This window comes from Enoplosus armatus, chromosome 5, assembly GCF_043641665.1.
Source record: "Enoplosus armatus isolate fEnoArm2 chromosome 5, fEnoArm2.hap1, whole genome shotgun sequence".
NCBI classification, from domain to species: Eukaryota; Metazoa; Chordata; class Actinopteri; order Centrarchiformes; family Enoplosidae; genus Enoplosus; species Enoplosus armatus.
In genome coordinates, this window is record NC_092184.1 from 11,646,624 (window position 1) to 11,663,242 (window position 16,619).

General features: G+C 39.7%; 3 protein-coding genes across 4 annotated transcripts; 2 read left to right on the forward strand and 1 right to left on the reverse strand.

The window, feature by feature from the left end:
• Positions 1-1,465: 1,465 nt before the first annotated feature.
• Positions 1,466-6,573, forward strand: LOC139285083 (vacuolar protein sorting-associated protein 26B-like). The gene is made up of 6 exons (XM_070905528.1): positions 1,466-2,103; positions 3,976-4,132; positions 4,315-4,479; positions 5,266-5,441; positions 5,540-5,682; positions 6,316-6,573. The coding sequence occupies exons 1-6, from the start codon at positions 1,881-1,883 to the stop codon at positions 6,451-6,453; spliced, it is 1,002 nt and encodes a 333-aa protein (XP_070761629.1). The 5' UTR covers positions 1,466-1,880; the 3' UTR covers positions 6,454-6,573.
• A 2,019-nt stretch (positions 6,574-8,592) lies between these two features.
• thyn1 (thymocyte nuclear protein 1) lies at positions 8,593-11,699 on the reverse strand. Of its 2 annotated transcripts, none has more exons than XM_070906297.1 (8): positions 11,626-11,699; positions 9,949-10,005; positions 9,671-9,855; positions 9,502-9,570; positions 9,260-9,352; positions 9,072-9,167; positions 8,841-8,991; positions 8,593-8,734 (listed from the first exon to the last, which is right to left on the reverse strand). In XM_070906297.1, the coding sequence occupies exons 2-8, from the start codon at positions 9,995-9,997 to the stop codon at positions 8,688-8,690; spliced, it is 690 nt and encodes a 229-aa protein (XP_070762398.1). In that variant the 5' UTR covers positions 9,998-10,005; positions 11,626-11,699; the 3' UTR covers positions 8,593-8,687. The 2 variants fall into 2 exon arrangements, with proteins under 2 accessions (XP_070762398.1, XP_070762399.1); XM_070906298.1 differs by lacking the exon at positions 11,626-11,699 and adding an exon at positions 11,211-11,221.
• Positions 11,700-11,927: 228 nt separating this feature from the next.
• Positions 11,928-16,271, forward strand: acad8 (acyl-CoA dehydrogenase family, member 8). Its single transcript, XM_070906326.1, has 11 exons — positions 11,928-12,045; positions 12,675-12,775; positions 13,166-13,335; positions 13,727-13,836; positions 13,965-14,041; positions 14,146-14,283; positions 14,397-14,532; positions 15,125-15,222; positions 15,354-15,506; positions 15,618-15,720; positions 15,839-16,271. Exons 1-11 carry the CDS (start codon positions 11,928-11,930, stop codon positions 15,892-15,894), a joined length of 1,260 nt encoding a protein of 419 aa, XP_070762427.1. The 3' UTR covers positions 15,895-16,271.
• Positions 16,272-16,619: the final 348 nt, after the last annotated feature.

Below are 16,619 nucleotides of genomic sequence, written 5' to 3' on the forward strand. Positions count from 1 at the left end.
AAAACTGTTTGTTGGAAATAAATTTACAGTATTTACTGTTCAGTGTGTTACTGCAGTGTTGAGCCTGTCATTTCAAACATTAGTGTCAATGATTTGTGTAACAACTCAGGAACTGTTGTAAAATGTCCACTGTTCATTTGATATTAATGCTATATGTTCATGTTATTTTGTTACTATTAAATACATTTGAACTGTAAATGTTGTGCAGACTGAAATGTGTTTTATCGTTTTGTCTCCTGTCAGATGTCATCTGTATAATATGAGTTTGAGAAAGAATAGGGAAAAAAAACATACAATGGTGTTTTTTTTTTGATAGGATACTGGAAAAATAAAGTAATTTGTCAACTATATAGTCTTAAATATGACAATTTAAACACATTTATGCACACACTAAAGCATTTAGTTATCACCATGTGTAGAAGTATTTAGATACTCAAGTAAAGGTAGCAATACTACAATGTAAAAATACTCAAGTAAAACATACAAGTAAAAGTTCTTCCTTCAAAATTTTACTGAAGTAAGAATATATAGCAAATCTACTTCAAATATCAAAAGTTAAAGCACTTATTATGTGAACTGGCCCTTTCAGGCATTATATTATTTGACTTATTGAAGCATAAACTTGTAAGTTCAACATATTTTAGTATGTAGCTATCTCAATCTTCTCTTTAAAAAAATAAAACTACAGCTATCTGATAAGCAGTGGAGTAAAATTTAAATATTTCCCTCTGAAATGATGAGTGGCGTGGAAGAGAAGTAAACAAGTAGAAGAAAAGGGACATACTCAAAGTTCTGTACCTGAGTGCAATTGTGAGGTTGTTGCATATTTCCATTTAATGCTACTTTATACTCCTACTCAACTATATTTCAGAGGGAACTATTGTACCACACCTCATTTTTTAACAGCTATAGTTACTAGTTACTTTGCATATTAAGATGTTATATACCTGCAAATACCTGTGATGAGCTTGTGAAGTATCGTGCATTATAAATTAAACTACCCAACATTATATAAAGTAAAAATCAGCTCCACTTCAGGCAGCTACAGTAGTAAAGCTGCTTACATACTACTACATCAGTAATTACAATCCAATAGTATAACATATATAATGACAGGGTATGACAGCTATTTACTTGAGTAGAAATTTGAATGCAGGACTTTTACTTTTTTACATTCTACCACTGCATTCTAAAATTTGTACTTAAGTACAGTAAATGTTTTCACCACTGGTATTACTTATTCACAAATGACGATGGAAAACTCAAAGCATAACATAATATACAATACTGATGTGTTTATTGAAAATAAAAGAATACAAAAATCCTTCACTTCCGGTTTGGAACACCGCCCCAAATACTTTATTGGGTGTTATTTTGAAAATCCCCACCCGGAAGTAGTCAACCCAATGCAGGTGGCGTACTTCCTGATCATTTGACAACATTCACCGTCTTTTCTTACAGAAAACAAACATGTAATATATATATCCACACAGTGAGGATTGTGTCCACCAACGAAGCAGACTAGTTTGTGGTCAGTGTAGACTATTTATTGGAGACATTAAGGTCATCAGAAGAAAAAAAATAAACGGCTAATTTGCTGATGGACATATTATTGTGCGTTTTCGTTGTGCCGTCGTATCGCTATTTTGCTTCGTCGGTGGAAATGAGTAACATGGACATGTAGCTAATGTGGAGTTTTCTGTAAAATATCGTCGACTTTTTCCATGTTTAATAGTGTGTTTTGTGCTCCGAGAGGGAACCGAGGTCGCACACCCTGCAGGCCTTTGCTGTGTGTTTGTTTTCTACTTTGAAACATTAGCAGTGCTTTTTGGATTAGTTTGCTAACAAGTCAGTTTACACAGCTCAGACGTAACGTTACAATGAGTTTCTTTAGTTTTGGACAAAGTGCAGAAATCGATGTAGTCCTGAATGACGCTGAAACGAGGAAGAAGGCTGAACACAAGACTGAAGATGGAAAGAAAGACAAATACTTTCTGTTCTATGATGGCGAAACTGTCAGTGGAAAGGTGAATGTCACACTGAAGAACCCCGGGAAGAGGCTGGAGCACCAAGGGATCAAAATTGAATTTGTTGGCCAGATAGGTAGGTAAAACATAACAAGTCACACATTCATACACATGTTCACCAATGACTAACTTACATACAATACAGTACATGTATACACTACAGTCTAGCTTCTGCTGATGCCCCTTTTCATTGAATAATAACAATAAGCTGAAACATCTTTCAAAAAGCCATTTACATTAGGGACTGTACACAGATGATTGGAGTGTTGAGTGGGGCTGAACATTAGTATATATGAATTCTTTGTGCACCTTTAGTCATTAATCACAAAATGAATTGTACCAGTTCAGTAGTGTGCTATTACATTTTTTATAGTGGAGAGGGTGTTTTGCTGTTTGTTTATCCAAAGAAAATATTAATAACACTGGATTGGGCCTCTCATGTATCACAGCGCTATGGATCCGATTCTGCCTAAAAACGATACACCTTTTAACAACAGTTACCTTTTTTTCTGATGGTATTTCCAGGATCCTTAAAGACTCTTCTAAACATCTGGGTTATACTCAGTATGCTACATGATAAAAATAAGACTAATCAGTTTCTGAAGATGCAACTATATTTGCTAATCTAGAGAGATAGAAATGTCATATCTCCTTGCTCTTTTTGTAAAATATTCTCATATTGGAAAGTAACATCAATATACCAAAACAGGTGATATTATATTTTAATGTTGGCCCATGTTGTATTAACTAAGCATGATGTGTCATTTCCGGCTACCAATTTAAAAATATTTCTCCATCCAGATAGTAAGAAGAGTCTGTTAAACAACCTTCTGGGTTTTACAAATATATATGTATATTTCTAAATATATTAAGAAAAAATTGCATACTTAGCCCTGAGACTCGAATGTATTGGAAATACATAAGAGGCACAAACTGGTGCTAGGCCTTCTCCGGAGTTATCAATATTTTCATTGGACCCTTGTCATGTCGAGACGAGAAAAACAGCAACACGCTCCCCACAATATCTCAAAGTAATAGAAAACTGTTGATTGGTGCAATACATGTTTCTATTAATGACTGAAAGTGCACCAGAATTTAAGGTAGTAATCCAGTTTAAACTTTATTGTGTTAATGTAAATTTACAAATTTAACAAATGATGCGTCCTGTTTATAGAATATTCCAGCCATTCTTTATTATTATAAATATACCAAGAGCTGTCACTGTCACTGTATATCACGCATTGACATTTTTACTTTACTATTGTTGTACTTTCTGTTAAGATGCTAAATAAAGTGAAGGTGGGAGCTGTTGTAGGATAGTGACAAATAACTCTGAAGAGATAATGTTCAATCACTAAAGACTTTAGATCACGCGCCCTTCAGCCACAGGAAAAAAACACATAACCCTAACCCTTTTCTTGATCCCCCCCTCCCTAATGATTTTCGTACAGTCCCTTACGAGACTGTGTATGCAAGATTTACCCATGAAGAGGTTTACAATAAAACTTAAAGCGGCTATAATCTATATTATAATAACAATGTATCAAATGACAACGTGAAAACAATGTGACAATGTGAAAGTGGTCGCAACAGAGAATCATCACCCGAATCTGCAGCTCCCCCTCGGCTTCACGGAGCATCATAGTTGAGTTTCAGCTCATTGTTTAGCTGTCCGGCTCACAACTTTACTGTTGTGGTTCACTCTCACCGCTCTCATAGCGTTGTTTTTGGCTACAGCAGGCAGCTGCTTTCAATGTAGAAGCTCCAAAAACCCACTATACGCTACCTGCTCAGCACCAAATAGCTGACAGACACAGTTAAAGGGTAATCATAAAATAAATGCATAATGTTAACATCAGTAACATTTTTGTTGTTATTACAGGGGTAAATATTCTGCTAAATCTTAAAGTGTTTTTTTGCTTTTGACGACAACATCTTTGTTTTCCAGAGCTGTATTACGACAGAGGAAACCATCATGAGTTCGTTTCTCTGGTGAAAGATCTTGCCAGACCGGGTGAAATAACTCAGTCGCAGACCTTCGACTTTGAGTTCACTCATGTTGAGAAACCTTACGAGTCCTACACAGGCCAGAATGTCAAGCTAAGGTAAGTTTGATCATTCACTCCACTTTACAGGCAGTGAAATGAGTGACTGTGGATGTCACTCATAAACCTGCTTGTCATTTGGTGACGGTTAAACTGAGAATTTCTTCCCTTTCTTTTTATGGGTTGGATGTGATAATGTGTAAACAGAAGTGTTTTCAGTCTCTTGTTTGTTCCATTTGCAGATATTTTCTACGTGCCACGGTGATCAGAAGACTAAATGACATCAGTAAAGAGATGGACATCGTGGTCCACACATTGAGCACTTACCCTGAACTCAACTCCTCCATTAAAATGGAAGTTGGGATTGAGGATTGTCTCCACATTGAGTTTGAGTACAACAAATCCAAGTAAGACTCGTAGGGCAGCACAAACTGTTATTTTTCATTATTGATTAACGACTGTTTAATCTACAAAATGTCAGAAAGTAGTGGAAAAATATCCATCAAAATGTCACAGAGACAAAGATGAGGTCTCCAGTTTGCTTGTTTTGCCTGACCAGTTTAAAAAGTCTGTATCATTACAATAATTTAAAACAGAGAACACGAACAAAACCTCACATTTGAGAAGCTGAAACCAGAGAATGTTTTAGTATTTTGATTGACAAATTATTTTAACAATTAATCGACTATCAAAAGTGTTTTCTCTCGATCGAGTAATCGTTTAACCAACTAATCGCGCCAGCGTTTAAGACGTGACGACATTATAATTTAATTTACCCAATTTGTTAAAGTGAACACACAAGTAATAAACTTCATTTTTATGGCACTTTTCAAAACTAAATGTGCCTTTTTAAAGAAAGAAAATTAATAAATCAAAGGATTAAACAAATTCAGTTACTGAGGGAAGTATCATATCCTGCAAAGAAATCAAATTGAAATAAATACAGCGTCCGTAAATGATTTTCAGAAATACTAGTGTTGGTGTAGTTTGTAGTTCTAGTGAGTCTTGAAATAATCGATTATCAAAATAGTCATTAATTGACGATTACAGTAATCATTTCAGCTGTAATGGAGTTATTTCATGCTGTCCGATTGCATTGTGAAGCATCCACTATTCTGTTTGTGCTCAGTTACTAAACGTCTTGTTCTTTACAGCCCTCGTTCTCATTTTACGCTTCATTTGTCCTCTGAAAGGTACCATCTGAAAGACGTAATTGTGGGAAAAATCTACTTCCTGCTGGTGAGGATTAAGATTCGACACATGGAGATTGACATCATCAAACGTGAGACGACGGGCACCGGCCCGAGTGTATACCACGAAAATGACACTATCGCCAAGTATGAGATCATGGACGGAGCTCCGGTCAGGGGTAAACAACACACATTCAGTCATTTCAATCACGAAGCATCTCCTCACTCAGTCTGTTGTGATATGATCCAAACGGTCAAAATGCATTTCATATTTCAGGAGAGTCCATCCCCATCCGTTTATTCCTGGCTGGTTATGATCTGACTCCCACCATGCGAGACATCAACAAGAAGTTTTCTGTGCGCTACTACCTGAACCTGGTGCTGATCGACGAGGAGGAGAGACGCTACTTCAAACAGCAGGTGAACATGGTGCTCAAAGCCAGACAGGTCACTCTCAGGCTCAGTCGGTGGGTTTACATGTATCATAATAATCTGAATATTCCCTACTTCTAGCGGTACGTTTAGAAACATCCATGTAAATGTAATGCCTGGTCCTGACACTGTAAGTACAGTCACATTTCTGCTGTGGAAACCTGATCACTTGGCCTCTGGCTGGGTTTCATAAAGGTTTCCTGAGTGTTTGCACGTAATAAACACAAGATAGAAACATTCAAAGTGTCAGTAAAATACTAGCTGTGTGCCAGTTCTTTGCTACACAGTAATTGTTAGCAGAACTAATCGCAGTCAGTGTCACTCTTGGGCTGTACAGTATAGCAATGCATTTTGCTGTGTGTGTTGCTGTGTGAGCTTTATAAAAGTGAACAAAATAAATTAAATAGCTGTACATCTGCAAGTGTTCCTGGATTGACGGGACACAAGATGACGGTAATCTACTCTACTTGATGACACGTATGAGTTTCTTGCTATTAGCAAAGGAGAGCGAGCAACAGAGGGATTTCTGACGTGGTCTTTAGCTTTTATGGGATAAGGAGCAAATACACAGCGACATTAAAATCAAAAGTCTAAAAACCTCCGAACCCTTCTCCTATGCAGGAAATCACACTGTGGAGGAAAGGGGACGTGGTGAGGAAGAGCATGTCTCACCAGGCCGCCATCGCCTCTCAGAGGTTCGAGGGCTCGGCTGCCTCAGAGAGCGCTCTGGAGCAGGCCGCCAAGGAGGAGAGCGGGTAGAGACGCGGCCCTCGCCGTCTCCTCTCACAAGACTCGCCTGCGTCGGAGTGGTGGAGGTACCCGTCAACTGTACAACATCTGGTGAAGCAGCTGTTTTAATTGTAGCCGCTGCTGGCAAAAGGGAGGCTGACATACAGTAATACAGTATGTGAACAGTGAAACAGTTTGCATGAGGCATTCAAGGTGGCTTCAGGCTGCTGGTCTTTCCCTTCCTCATTAATGCTATTTTTGTTTTCTTTCTTTCTGGGAATCAAACTAACCACCTGTCACAATGTCCACCGTGTAAACTCTTTCATGTTGGTTACATTCTAATGCTTTTTTTGGGGGATAAATTGATTTCTAATCTCTTCATTAATTAACGCAACTGAACATGAATTTTCAACAAAATGTATCTCCGACATTCCACCTTTTAATGAATGCATTCCTAACACTGTTGTATGGTCAAGAAATCTGAGATAACTTTGCACTGTTATATCTTGCTGAACACATTTTTCTCTTTGTGTTTGTGTGTTTGCACAAAAGAAAAAAAAATAGTGGAAACTGGACTTTTTCCTTTTTGAGTGAGAGGGTTTAAGTATTATCCCACACATTGTTTTTAAATCTGTAAATAAGACCAGCTAAAACCTTTAATCCTGTTTCCGCTTGTGTACATTGATTATAAAAGTACACGGTGCCACAAAATTACCTTTCATGTTCATATGCTTTACCTCAGCATTCCAGTGGTGTTAGGAAAGGGTGTTGTGTTAAGGTCTGATAGTATGAAGTTTTCTGTATCCTCTTTATTAGAGACTTGAAAGTTGTGCCTAAGTGTATCAAGCAAATGAAATCCTCCTGCCTCTAACATAATTTTAGTCTTTTAACCAGAGAAAAGTTACAGTAGAACTATCTATCTTTTGCAAAATGCTAATCAATTATTCCTTGTCCCCAAAACTGAAATAAATTGATGCCAAACGGAAAAAAAAAAAAGTTCAGGCTTGGTTGTATTGCAGAAATGAGTGAAAGTGTTTGTGACCTGAACAGACTGGGTGGACAAAATAATGGAAACCCTGCTGCATACAGTACATGGGTGAGTTGTGTTGTCATTGAGTCATTCTATGTGACAGCTTTGAACAGCTAATGTACATTTTTCTGATTTTTCTAATACAGACGGATCCTCAGGGTGTCAAAGGAGCCGAGTGATCGGTTCCTGAACTGCTCATGCTTCGAACTTCTGCTGAAACGATTAATCGATTAGTCAGTAGACAGAAAATCTGCAGCTATTGTTATAATCAATCGTTTTAACTTTTTTTAAGCAAAAGTGCGTCTCAAATGTGAATATTTATGTTTCTTTCTCAGTTCTCGATGATTGCAAATTGAATTTCAAGCAAAACAGCTGAATAATAATCATTTAATTTCATAGGCTACAGCTTGATGCAGTCTCGTCACTTCCTGTCACAATATCCTGAATTTTAAAGTTCAGTCAGTGCACGAGGTAACCGCTCTGTCATCAGCACCTTTTACGATCAACAGCACGTTAAATCTGTGCGACGACACTACCTGAGTGTGACTGTATTATTCTTTAATTTAATAATTAACAGCAATGGAAACAGAGGAAATTATTTGGTCAGCCAGTCCACAGCTCAATTGTCAGTGATTGAAAAATAAGAAGCCCTGGTTAGATGGTCGTGCTCTCAGTCATTAATTCTGATCGTTGGTATCAATAATGGCCACAAAAGAGGAAGAATTTATAGGACAAGTACTGTGGGGTTCCAGATAATAATACTCCCATACACAGTTCTGCATGATGTCAAACACCTTTTATCTTCCCATTCACTTCATCATCACCGACAGCAGTGGACCTCATTATGGAAATTTATGGAGTGCAGAATGTGAAGTCATTTTTATGTGGACGTCAGGCATCGTGAAGAATGGTCTCTTATGCTGCTATACACAAATTGCAAGTTGACTAACGGTAATAAAACAAGCCCCGAAGCTGTTCTGAGGGCAAACGGCAGTCCTAATCCACATTCATATTCATACTCATATCAATTATACTTGCTGCTGTTTTGTATCCAGATCCTGCAGTTTCAACATTTCATAAGCAGCGGCTGAAACAAGCTCGTTCAGAGGTACAGGTAAAAACTGGATGTGAGCCGTAACTTGACAAAAACACATTTAATAGTATATATGAACAAGAAAAAAAAACATGACAGTACTGTTAAGTAGGTTGCTGCTTCGTCATGTGGTCCAAATCCTCACAAAGCCTCTTCATCCTCCAAACTCAGGACGAAGTCAAACTCCTCTGCAGAGAGAAAGCAGAACAACTAGCCCACCACCATATACTGAAAGAAGACACTAAAACAACATAGCAGTAACACGCTCCTCTGGCTAAACAACACTTTACTCACCTGTGGTTAGGGGTTGCACAGAGAGCCTGGCCCTTGTAAAAAGCGCCATGTCCTTCAGAGGCCCTCCTTTGGCGCGATGCTGCAGGTGGTACTTCTTCAGCTCGGACAGAGGAAGAAAACGCTTCATCATCCTCTGATACTGGACGTCTACCTGAGAGAGAAGAAAACAACATCACCCTTTATGCTCAACTGTAATCAGTAGTTGTGCTTTTAATCCCTGCATTAGTTTACCATGCTCCACTTGGGGTTGTCTGGTTTACTGGTTGCATCAAAATGGACGTCTTTCTTATCAAACTGAGTGTGGTCCACATACGCCTCCTTCACAATCTAGAAAAGGAAGTACAGCTGATTATTGTGGCGGTCTGTGGCTTTGTTTAAAATCATTAAAATATTAGCAGAGAAAGAGAGTTGCTTATTACTTTCATGAGTCCTGCTATCCCTGGCTCCTTGCAGTTGCTGTGGTAAAAGAAAGCCACTTGCCCCTCTTTCATTTGCCTCATGAAGTTGCGTGCCTGCAGATGATGGATAATTTAGAGGAACATCCCCACAGAGAGAAGGCTGGTGACATTAAAATGACAAAAAGCCCTTTTCAGAGTGGTGTTGTGCTGGGGCCTTATTTCAGGTAAACATATTTTCATCACATCCAGTTTTGGGGCTCTACCTGATAATTGCGGACGCCATCCCAGCAGTCGGTCTGATCAGGCAGAGCCTTCAGATCCTCGATCCCGAACTGCAGAATGAACCAGATGTATCAGACGAGTGCAGCCCACTCACCCCCCCCCCCAAAAGCAACAGACTGCGTTGATGAAGCCGCCGCCGCTGTTCTGTACCTTCACATCGTTTCCATTCTCGAAGCGGCTCTCGGGCTCAGACTTCATCAGCCAGCGGCAGTACTGCGGAGAACCAGCTGACTCTGAGCTCTGCTTAGCTTTTCCAGACTCAACAGAAGCTGCAGCTTTCCTTTTACTGCCAGCTGTTCCCTTTGCAGAAGAGACTGTTTCACCATCATCTTTGCCTGTGTTGTTGAGTCAATAATCGTTAGAAAAAACAAACAAAAAAAACAACAACAGCACACCAGACAAGTTTTACTCTGATTTCATCTTCTTACCTGAGTTTGCTGCTCTTTTACTCACTCTGGCCCTTTTCTTTGGTGGCATCTCTCAGTCTATAAAGACACATGTTTAAAATATGAAGCATCATCTATAATAGGGTTAGGTGACAATCTATACATTCAGATGATATGAAATGGTCTACCATCATGTTATTTCATACTGTGCTAGCTGTCCCTTTAACATCTCTAGGAGTACCAGACTACTGTGAGCAATGTTGAAAATCAATTAGAAATATTGTTTTTTCATATGAAGTATTTTGATTAATCTGGGATTTCTTTTGCTGGATTAGACAATCACAAAAAGACACACCTGTCTGCTAATTTTTTCCCTTAAAATTTTCTCAATTAATTTTCCAAAAAAAAGTTCGAGAATATGATCCATATTGACAATTGTTAATTCATAAAATTACAAAAACACCTGCAACTAAGAATTATTTTTATTATCTGCTTTTATAATCTGCTGATTATTTACTCAATCAATTGTTTTGTCTATGAAAATGTCTTGTTTTGTCCAACCAACAGTCCACAGATATTAAGGAAACCAGTAAATATTAACACTGAAGCTGGAGTCAGACATTGTTGGCATTTTATTCTTAAAAATTACATAACAATTACTTGATTATCAAAAGACTTTCTGATTAATTTTGTGTCGATCAAGTAATCGTTGCAGGTTTACTTGACAGAAATGAGTTACATCTAGTTAAACTAATGCAGTCTAACACAATAAAACCCACCTTCATGGAGGTTATAATATTCATTTGTTTTAGTGTTCAACTTGATGTAGTTTGTGGTGCTCTTTAATATGACTGCATTAAACATTTTAACCTTCATTAGGGGAGGATTTGTTGAAGGGCTGAGGCATTAGACTGCATTAGGTTTACTAACTAAGATGGATTACTGGCAACTGATTAAGTAACGTTAATACAATTATCAACAGCAATGTTCACTGTGGCTTCCTAGGTGATAAACTACCTTGGAAATATAAATATATGCTCCACTTTAATTTTTTTCTTTTTTCCTTGGTTTGTAAACTTGCATCCACCACTTAAAATGAGCACTTGAAATTGGGAGGAAAATGCTTCCTCTTCATCAGCAACATCAGACATGGATGGCAGAGATTAGCTAGCTTGAGCTTTAACGACTCTACACAAACCTGAGCAACACATGAAAACTAAACATGCCTCACAGTTTGAATGTAATACAGATTATATCGCAGCCCTGGTGAGTAGATAACCTCTATAAACACTGATAAATCGTACCTTTAGCTAAGCTGTGCTCCAGGTAGGTGGTCAGCCATCAAAACCCGCGGAAAAACTCACAACACGTGACGTCAACAAATTTACCGGTACGCTTGATTTAGTTATCTGCTACTTCCGTTTGTGTTGTGACAACTGTCTCCAACAGGCAAAGGCACATGGGTGAACACTAGCCCCGTTTGGGACTGTCTCGTCAACTGCATGTGAGACAGTCCCATCCAATGTTGAGTGACGGTCCCGAAAGGTCCCATAGAAGAGGTCAGGGAAGCGGCTGTGCGCCGCTCTTTAACGGAGGTGGGGCGGTTAACCACACGTACATTTGCCAAAACAATCACTTAGTCTTCAGCCTTGAAGTCTTGGCTCTTGTAAAATTGAAAAATACTGCTTGAAAACACTTCCGATAAAGCACAAATCTCACCTTTGTGTCGTTTGTCCAAGAAAGTTGCCTGGTGCGCCGTCTTCATTGCCTCATTGCGGTGCGTCAAACTGTAATGGGCTCATTACTGCCCCTCTGAGGCCGCACGACAGAAAACACCGACTGGTACTTGACAGTTGATCAGAACCGCAGTTGTATTCAGTGTTTTTCCCCTTAAAGACCACAAGGGGCAGCAACGAGCCCATTCCACTCGACAACAGACTTCAACAAGCGACACCACACGAACTACATTTCCCAGCAGCAGCAGCGGCTGCGTGACATAACCCAACACCGTGGAGGTAAACATGGCGGCTGTCGGACCTCTAAGAAGAATTGCCAGACTGGGCTCCAGCATCTGCAGGAACCATCGTTTAATTTTCAACAGAAACCCACAGAGACGAGGAATAGCTTCAAGTATCGACCGTAAGTCCCAGAAAACGAGAACTGTTAGCGTCAGTTTATATGACAGCTGTGTGTTATGAAAGAAAAATCTGAAAGGCACCAGTGACCATAACGTTAACTGACGAATGCAACTTTGTTAGCTAACTGGCTGGTGTCGGTATTTACTTTCACAGCTCTCCAGCCAGGTAAAACCACCTAAAATGAACTCAGACAGTCCAATCAGTGCTTTTAGCATTAAATGAATGAAGCTTGCTGTTATTGGTTAGTTTTGTTCCTCCCAGTCCTCCAGTCAGGACGCCGAGGGAGCTACACACCCCTCCTTAACACCGCCCCTCCTCTTAGGCAGGTTGTTTGATGTGTGTGGGAATTTTAGCAAAAGTTGGATTATTTAATACTTAGATGATTTATTGTCTGGAGGCTTTCCTGCTCCTACTTTACACCCCTTGAAGCTGCTTGAAGTTTCTTCAGCAGCTGTGAGAGCACTAGTACAGCACTTGTTGCAGAAGAATAGTCAAAATGTCTAATCATTTTACTGCTACTACTACATCCTGCTAACAATATCATGCATACACTACACCTGTATCTGTGCGTGATTGCTTATAATTTCATCCATATGAGCTGCATGTATGTTCTCTGCTCTTTGGTGACAGCCGCCCATGGACTCACAGATGAACAGAAGGAGTTTCAAAAAGTGGCCTTTGACTTTGCGGCCAATGAAATGGCTCCACACATGGCAGAGTGGGACCAGAGGGTATGTTGGATCAAGGCATATATTGTTAGTAAGACGATGTCAAGGCAGCAGACTTACTGTAGGCTTCATACTCTTTGGTCAGAGGATGTCCCCTGTAAATGCAAGATGCAGATCCAGATCCCCTCTGGAGATGACTAAAATCTCACACCCTAAAACTGAACTATTATTAGTCATTTTGAAATTATTTGCTCAATAGGAGGCACCTACATCATCCCTAACTGTGAAGTACCTATATGTCAGTATAAATAAATACGGTTAGGTCTGATGCTGATATATGGATTTGTCACATTCCACATTAGATAATCCTTTTCTATTTAATCCATTTTATCCTAATGTGCTTAGTTATAGTTTAGCATAATTTATTGTTATATACGTTCATATTTCTCCCAGGAAATGTTTCCAGTAGAGACGATGCGAAAGGCAGCCCAGTTGGGATTTGGTGGGATCTACGTTCAGCCGGATGTCGGAGGGTCGGGTCTTTCTCGGCTGGACACGTCGGTCATCTTTGAGGCCTTGTCCACAGGATGTGCCAGCACCACGGCTTACATCAGTATCCACAAGTATGAACCCCTCAGATGACAATAATGGCATGTACCTGCAAAACATGACGCAAAGATGAATTATTTGGTTGTTTGTTGCTAAAAACTGACTGGAGGCTGGCTCAGTAGTTTAGATTAAAAACGAATGGCTGTTAGAATACATATAGTTACATCATCAATAAGTCCAAACAGTGATGTGTTTGTAATTCATCCTTACTGAAACATGATTGTCAAATAATCTCAGACCCAAAATCATATTTTTCCCACTTTGTGAGATGTATTTGGCACTTTGCTTTTTTGATCTTGTGAAAACTGGCACATGAATTAAATTGTGACCACTCACTACTATAATGATAGCTACAACGTATATTTTCTTTGCCTACAAATGTGCAGTATGCTCCTCTCTTTGCAGCATGTGTGCCTGGATGATCGACACCTTTGGCAATACTGAGCAGAGGGAGAAGTTCTGTCCTGATCTCTGTTCGATGGAAAAGTTTGCTTCCTATTGTCTCACTGAACCAGGTAAAAGAATTCCATATTCATAGTTTGTTATGTAAGTGATTGATCTTACATCTGTGCTGGTTGTCTATACACGTGTGTACTTAAGTTGAAGATCGACAACACAATGAACCTGTGATCTTTGATTTCAGGCAGTGGCAGTGATGCTGCTTCACTTCTGACCACTGCACAGCTGAAAGGTGACCACTACATCTTGAATGGTTCGAAGGTAATTTCAAACTCGCCTATGCTCACTATATAACTGTAAGTAGTTTCTTTAAAAAAAGACAACAGTGAGCCAGAAACATGTCTTATCTCTTCATGACTTTCCAGGCCTTCATCAGTGGAGGAGGAGACACAGACGTCTACGTTGTGATGTGCAGAACAGGAGGCAAAGGACCAAAAGGCATCTCTTGTTTGGTGGTGGAGAAGGGAACCCCAGGCCTCAGTTTTGGCAAAAAAGAAAAGAAGGTAGAGTTTATTGGTGTTGGATTTAATTATTTTGCTTTGCGGTGGTTGCAGGTGACCACTAGATGGCAGAATTAAGTCATAGTCACTGAGCTGTTGTTCAATCTGTTCTCCAGGTGGGTTGGAACTCCCAGCCGACCAGGGCGGTGATATTTGAGGATTGTGCCGTTCCATTGACCAACCGGCTCGGTGAGGAAGGACAAGGATTCAGCATCGCCATGAGAGGCCTGAATGGAGGCAGGATTAATATTGGTGAGGATGAAAACACTATCCAAGCAGTCACCCCTCTGTTATGAAATATGTCATTTATTCCCATAGCTAGAGAAAATGATGGGAATTAAAATTATTAAACCGAAATATAGATTTTCTGTAGATATAAATAAATTGTTTTGTAAATGGCAGTCAGTCGCCTAAGCAGGTGAGAATGAGCCTGTTGGCAACAAATTTGTGCACAATTCATGTACATATTGGGGTGAAGAATGGCTTTCGGAAGCTGACATTAAAGCGAGACTATGTAACCTTTTCAAGAGGAAATAACAGATCCTTTCTTTTTATTTGCTGCTACAGCATTACGTGGTCTGGTATGACCAGTAGCTTATGGCAGCTAGTGTTAACTGTGTAACTGACATTAGAGTGAGTTTGCTAACTGTATGACTCCTCTCCTCACTGTTCTACTGCTGACCTACTGTTCTAACATCAGCTGTTGTTTAGAAAAAGTTACATACTCTTGTTTTAAGAGCAAAAGGAAATGTATTCAGGTGACGAACGACTGGTTTTCACCGTTTGCTTGACATGTGGTCAACCATCAGCAGTTTCTCAATCACGAGCAACATTTTTCCAACAGCCTCCTGCTCTCTTGGGGCGGCACATGCCTGCGTACAGCTAGCGAGGGATCATCTGTTGGTACGCAAGCAGTTTGGAGAGACACTCTCCAACAACCAGGTAAGTAGCTCACATTTTTTACAGTCTTTTCATGTGAGGATCCAGTGAACCAAGATCCAAAGTATTAAGCCACGAGGTCCTGCCAGTGGTGCTGAGAAGTTATCTTTCCTTCTCTCCCTGTCTGTGTGTAGTTTCTTCAGTTTAAACTGGCCGAAATGGCCACCAAGTTAGTGGCGTCTCGCCTTCTGGTGCGTGAAGCTGCGACAGCACTGCAGGAGAACCGGCCTGATGCCGTTTCTCTCTGCTCCATGGCCAAGCTCTTCGCCACAGATGAGTGCTTTGATGTGAGTAATACTGAGTAGTAATGGATGTATTTATTTTCACACAAAAAAACTGTAAAACGTTTTACACTTTGTGTCACTTTTTCTGTATGGTAACCTGTTCCTACTCAACAGATCTGCAACCAGGCTCTGCAGATGCACGGTGGGTATGGTTACCTCAAAGACTACGCAGTGCAGCAGTTTGTCCGGGACATCAGAGTACATCAGATCCTAGAGGGTGAGCTTTTATAACAGTGACCTCACTCTGTATGTCTGGTATATCAGATTTTAATTTTATTAATTTCCATACTTTAAGAAGGTCTTCATGCTAACAATTACTTTTGTTCCCCCTAAAGGTACAAATGAGGTGATGAGGATGATCATTTCCCGAAATCTGCTGACAGAGTCATGATAAATCTTTTTCCCTGGATCTTCAAGTGACTTCAGTAACGACCATATTGTTATGGTCGTCCTCCCTGGTTTGTTACTGTGTGACTGGTTACCTGAAATGCCCTCTGCCTTGTAGGATTTCTAAAGGTGGATTTGGGGTAAACCAGCCAGTAAAATGTAGGTTTTTTTTAGGACAATATTAAGTCTTTTGTTTCATTTTTAGCTAAACTGGCAGCAAGGCTCCAGAGATGGCAATGTTGATTCATCAGTCTGTTGTGTAACACTGGTCCAGAGAGTCTGAACCCAAATGACATTGGCAATCCCCTAAATTTTCATGTAGTGCCACCTGCAGGTCAAACACTTCTTCTAAGTGTATTGGCTGAATTTCAGGCTACATTTTGAGATGATAAATATTAGCATATTACACTAACATTAACTAAATGCTAATGTTGGCATCATTTTATAAAGTACAGAATGTTTGACGATGTTCAGCTGAGCGTGAGTCATGTCCTCGCCACTGTGGAAACAAGAGTCTACAGCCATGCTAGCAGGATTGTGAGGCTGTTATTAGGCACATCGGTGCTTTGAGTGAAATGCTAACATTGGCTTGCTAACAATGACAATGCTAACATGCCGTTGTTTAGCAGGTATAATGTTTACCATGTTCGCTTTCTTAGTTCAGCCTGTTAGCATGCTAACATTAGCTAATTAGCACAAAACAAAGTTCTGAAGCTGACGGCGATGTCA

Excerpts from the sequence above, each read along its gene's own strand:
- LOC139285083 (XM_070905528.1), top strand. The coding sequence starts at position 1,881 with ATGAGTTTCTTTAGTTTTGGACAAAGTGCAGAAATCGATGTAGTCCTG. Across the intron at positions 5,442-5,539 it reads GGACGGAGCTCCGGTCAGGG|GAGAGTCCATCCCCATCCGT; the intron begins GTAAACAACACA and ends TTCATATTTCAG. Across the intron at positions 5,683-6,315 it reads GACGCTACTTCAAACAGCAG|GAAATCACACTGTGGAGGAA; the intron begins GTGAACATGGTG and ends TCTCCTATGCAG.
- thyn1 (XM_070906297.1), bottom strand. The coding sequence starts at position 9,997 with ATGCCACCAAAGAAAAGGGCCAGAGTGAGTAAAAGAGCAGCAAACTCA. Across the intron at positions 9,168-9,259 it reads GGATAGCAGGACTCATGAAA|ATTGTGAAGGAGGCGTATGT; the intron begins GTAATAAGCAAC and ends TTCCTTTTCTAG. Across the intron at positions 8,992-9,071 it reads ACAACCCCAAGTGGAGCATG|GTAGACGTCCAGTATCAGAG; the intron begins GTAAACTAATGC and ends CTTCTCTCTCAG.
- acad8 (XM_070906326.1), top strand. The coding sequence starts at position 11,928 with ATGGCGGCTGTCGGACCTCTAAGAAGAATTGCCAGACTGGGCTCCAGC. Across the intron at positions 14,533-15,124 it reads TGGAGGCAGGATTAATATTG|CCTCCTGCTCTCTTGGGGCG; the intron begins GTGAGGATGAAA and ends TTTTTCCAACAG. Across the intron at positions 15,223-15,353 it reads AGACACTCTCCAACAACCAG|TTTCTTCAGTTTAAACTGGC; the intron begins GTAAGTAGCTCA and ends GTCTGTGTGTAG.